Source organism: Oenanthe melanoleuca, chromosome 1A, assembly GCF_029582105.1.
Source record: "Oenanthe melanoleuca isolate GR-GAL-2019-014 chromosome 1A, OMel1.0, whole genome shotgun sequence".
NCBI classification, from domain to species: Eukaryota; Metazoa; Chordata; class Aves; order Passeriformes; family Muscicapidae; genus Oenanthe; species Oenanthe melanoleuca.
Genome location: NC_079334.1, coordinates 45,124,899 through 45,130,071, shown reverse-complemented (window position 1 = coordinate 45,130,071; position 5,173 = coordinate 45,124,899). Strand labels below are relative to the sequence as shown.

Genomic DNA, 5,173 nt, shown 5'->3' with positions numbered 1-5,173 from the left:
TACACTGACCGTTGCTTATTATGAATTATGTCGAGGCTTTAACGATTTGCATTAAAGCACGGGGGAAGGGGGGGGAGGCCGGGGGGACGACACCCTAAAGCATGCTGCTGTCGACTGTCTAGATACCTGTTTATCTAAAAGCCTAAATAATAAAATTATGGCTTATAGGAGGAAGGGAGGGGGATAGTGAATACTGTTTCTCTTACAAAATGCATAAACTAACACTGTGTGATTAATGTGCTTTGGTGACTTGGGTTAAAAAACATAAATTCTGCAGGGTTTCTTTGGGTGTGATCCATATCAACACAGCAGTTGCCTCTTAAAACATTGACAAATACTGTAGCCATAAAATGAATGTAGGTAATGTCAGAATATCAGCAGTCTTTGGGGATTCTTTAAAAAAGATGTCAGTGATTAACTCTTGGGCTTGCAAACTGGGAATCTTTTGATTCATAAAATCTCTGAGGCTTTAACTGGGAAACTGTATGTGCTACCAAATATAAGGGGCATTGGTCAGTTGTGAAACTGTAACAAGCCAAATCTGCCAATAGTCCATCATACTAAATAGTAAAAGAAAAAAAAAAAAAAGCCTCATGTTTTTTAAAAACAAACAATAGTACTCAAATTTACAACTTCGTTTGGTTCTCCATAAATTAACATCTTTGTTAGCACTTTCTGACATCATTTTGTGTTAACTTAAGAACTGATAGCTCGATTTTTTTTCAGATATTTTGATGGCATGACAAATCAGAAAGAAGAGGATGTACTGTATGACTAGACACAAGATCAGTTCTGTTTGTGGATTACATTTTCAGTAAGATGTATGGATCTATTTTTTCCTTGTTCTTAAATATAGATCATGAGACTTGACTGAGGCAATATACATATCATCCATCCATCTATGGCGAACTACAGCCATGCAGCTGACAACATTTTACAAAATCTCTCTCCTTTAACAGCTTTTCTGAAATTGACTTCACTGGGTTTCATAATAGGAGTCAGTGTGGTGGGTAACCTTCTGATCTCCATTTTGCTAGTCAAAGATAAGACCTTGCATAGAGCTCCTTACTACTTCCTGTTGGATCTTTGCTGCTCAGATATCCTCAGATCTGCAATTTGTTTCCCATTTGTTTTCACCTCGGTAAAAAATGGCTCTACGTGGACGTATGGGACTCTTACTTGCAAAGTGATTGCCTTTTTGGGGGTTTTGTCCTGCTTTCACACTGCTTTCATGTTATTCTGCATAAGCGTCACGAGATACTTAGCTATTGCCCACCACCGTTTTTATACCAAAAGACTGACCTTCTGGACTTGTTTGGCTGTTATCTGTATGGTGTGGACTCTCTCTGTAGCCATGGCTTTCCCCCCAGTTTTAGATGTGGGCACCTACTCATTCATTAGGGAGGAAGACCAATGCACTTTCCAGCATCGTTCCTTCAGGGCTAATGATTCCTTGGGATTTATGCTTCTTCTTGCCCTTATCCTCCTAGCCACACAGCTTGTCTACCTCAAGCTGATATTTTTTGTTCACGATCGCAGGAAAATGAAGCCAGTCCAGTTTGTTGCAGCAGTGAGCCAGAACTGGACTTTCCATGGTCCTGGAGCCAGTGGTCAAGCAGCTGCTAATTGGCTGGCTGGATTCGGAAGGGGTCCCACACCCCCAACCTTGCTGGGAATCAGGCAAAACGCGAACACCACAGGCAGGAGGAGGCTACTGGTTTTAGATGAATTCAAAATGGAGAAGAGAATCAGCAGAATGTTCTACATCATGACATTCCTCTTTCTGACCTTGTGGGGTCCCTATTTGGTAGCCTGTTACTGGAGAGTTTTTGCAAGAGGGCCTGTAGTACCTGGGGGATTTCTAACGGCCGCTGTCTGGATGAGTTTTGCCCAAGCTGGAATCAATCCTTTTGTCTGCATTTTCTCCAACAGGGAGCTGAGGCGCTGTTTCAGCACAACCCTTCTTTACTGCAGAAAATCCAGGTTACCAAGGGAACCTTACTGTGTTATATGAGGGAGCATCTGTAAATCTTTAGCCTTGTGAAACACTACCATTCTCTGCTAAGCAATTGTGGCCTGTAGCCATGTCTTGAGGAGAAAATCAAGAATGGGATGTCAGCAGCTGTAAGGATTTGGGCAACATTCTGCAGTCTCTGCAATAGCTCACCTCTAATCCTGTTTTAAACCTAAACATGTTCCTGCTGACCACTGCTGAAGGTTTGTAATTAAGAACAAAGGACTGAACTACTGCCCTGAATTCCTTTATGTGGTTGAAATCTAGATTATGAAAGTAGCAGGTGCTAAGTATCAGTGCTAAATGCTGTGTATATCACTACATAAAATAAGAACATCAAAAAGATTAGCATTGGACATCTTAATAAATTAAGTTGATATGAGGTTAATGTGTTGGTAAAACTAATTTTAGACATCTGAAGACCTTTAAAACATTTCATACAATTATTATTTTGCAAAGACTGAAAACTGGGGACTCAAGTACTGTAACTGATTAAAGATGTGCCATGCATTATTGGATTATCACACTTACAAATCTGTTTGCCTTGTGAGTAAGTTTTGGGGAGCATTCCAAAGCAGTATTTTTGTTCAGATTTTGACTTTATTTTTTTTTTCTCCAAATATATTACTCTTTCTAATTACCATTTTCCTTAACAGTGAAATTACTAACATATAACTGTATTCTGTGTTTTTTGCTGATTTGGTATAAAGTTTAATAGACTCTTATTTATATTTTTTAAAAAGCTAGATATCAGTCTGTTAGGCAACGTTAATGATAATATCCAGTCATAATTGAACAGTTATAATTATACAGAATAAACACATGTTGCCTTAAAGGGTTATCTAGTATCTTCCATTTTGTTTAGCATTGAAGCAAATAAGCAAGGAAAATTGAATCAATAACTCTGGTCAGTCATTTGGGAGTGCATGAAAGACCACTTAGTCCTCTTTTTTCCTTTTTACTCCAATGGTTCCCAAAATCAATATGCACATCACTGGGATAATATGATTTTTTTCTAGGTGTGCCGCCCTTTCTAGTTTGTTCTGAGAAACACAGGCAGTTGATGTATGTTTATATTTTAAGACAGCTGTCATGGGGAGACCGCAGCCTTAGTATGATATCTTGCACAATTTGTGAAGCATTTATTCTACTGAAGGCACAGTCTTGTTTATATTTTCTGCACATTTTGGTGTATTGGTTGTTTTAAATTATTTAAGTTTTAACTTGTGAAAGCATATAATATGATTTCTTAGTATTTTAGAAATACATTAGAGTCTGTGAGTCTTTCCTTCTTTAAGATACAGATGTGTGGATTTCAATATAAAGTTGCATTTGCCAAAATTTACCTGTGTAGCTTGTTAATTTTCTTGGAATAAAATTTTACATTTTTCCAGTTATACAATTAACCTTTTTTATTTTGTCTAGTGAGCTAGCATGAAGTACTGAGAATGTAGCCATTATGAATTATTATCCTTTGCAGTCACTGTATTCCCAAACTGTAAATGCATGAATGATGGGGACCACAGGATTGATAAATTATATTATCTGCAGTAGCACTATTGTGTAGTTTATCATAATTACCCATCTATCTGTTCTAATATGTCAGTTATATTTAAAGTTACAACACAGTATTTGACTTTAACTTCACAGTTTAATTTTGGAAAATGTGTATAACTGAAGCACAAAATCATGAGTTTATCAGTCATAAAGAACACGGATTTTTCTTAATTTTGGGAGAGACAAGACTAGAGGTCTTAATTCAGTATTGGTATATCTTGTCCTTTGTTGTAGTTTTATGACCAGCAAGTATACATACATGAGCAGCAGTCAATAATGGAAATGCTTAAATTTGTACGGTAACATTATATAACATATGCAACAATTCAGACAGTTGTGTCTATATATGATCAGACAACTTGATCAAAGATTTGGTGAGCAATCTGTTTGACCTCACTTACACTTTTATACTGAGGTTGAGTAGTTGAGAGGCATGGCTTTATATACTGTGTTGAAACAGAAAAATTGCTAAAATAATGAGTCCTCATCAGTATAGGAATGTTTCAGAACGTAATTTGAAATGGGACCAATAAACTTCTACCAAAAGGACATTTTTATTACATTGAAAAAGGCTTTGAAATTAAGGTAGTTAAGCAATTGTCGAAGATAGCAGGAGTGAATAAAAACTGAATCGTATGTTGAGAAAAATTCTGAAAGTCATCCCACTTAAGTTTATTAAAAGGTTGATTGGCAATAACTTCAGTCTAATTTCTTTAAAATAGTAACCTTTACAAGGAACATTGATATTACATATTGTAATAAAGAACTACATATAAATAAAGTTGTAAATAGTATATAGTTGTAGAAGTAGTCAGTTCTGAGGATTAGCCAGAAAATTTTCAGCTATGAAATTTCAAAAGCTGCAAATCTGGGGCCTGACCTAACTCTCAATAAAGTCAGTTGGTGTTTTCCCATTAACTTCATTTGGAGTAGAAGCAGGCCCTAGCATTTCTATAGTACTATACTTCTGAAATACTAAGAAGGCTGTATTTACTATGCAGTGGGAAAAGAAAAAAAAAATTAAATTATTTCCCTGGAAGTTTTGCAAGCAGCAACTGATGTAAATTAAAATAATAAACAGTAAACAAGTCTGAAAGCAAATATTTTGCTAAATGTTTTTCTTTTGATATGAATATGATTCCTTTGGCTATATGACAATACTGTATTGCTACCTGAGAAAGGGCAGGTACTTTTTATTAAGTGGATTTTTAGAATTGTGCCAGTAAGAAATCTTGTGACAAAGTATTTAGTTTTATTTTTCCTCCAGTGTTAAAAGGACAAGGAGATGTTCAGTGAAATTAAAAGCCAACATATAAAGTAACATTTTATGCAAAGCTATTACTCAGTGGAACACACTGGTGGACAATGTCAAGTAGTTTAGAGAGATTCCTACAAGAACTGTATGTATGCATGAATTAAAGCAGTGCTTTCACTTTTTGCCATCAGTGTCATTTTGATCCTAGTCAGGATATCAAAACTAATGCATTAAGGTATAAATTCAAAGGAGCAAAAAGGTTCATTCCAATTCAGTACACTGTTGTGTCACAGTATGAAAAGCCTTTTGCTTTCATTTTAGTACAGGAGTTAAGGTATAGTCAAAGC

At 36.0% G+C, this 5,173-nt stretch overlaps 1 protein-coding gene across 1 annotated transcript; it reads left to right on the top strand.

Annotated features, from left to right (window-relative positions):
* The first annotated feature begins 731 nt into the window (after window positions 1–731).
* On the top strand, window positions 732–4,596 carry GPR85 (G protein-coupled receptor 85). Its single transcript, XM_056482396.1, has one exon. It carries the CDS (start codon window positions 902–904, stop codon window positions 2,012–2,014), a length of 1,113 nt encoding a protein of 370 aa, XP_056338371.1. The 5' UTR covers window positions 732–901; the 3' UTR covers window positions 2,015–4,596.
* Window positions 4,597–5,173: the final 577 nt, after the last annotated feature.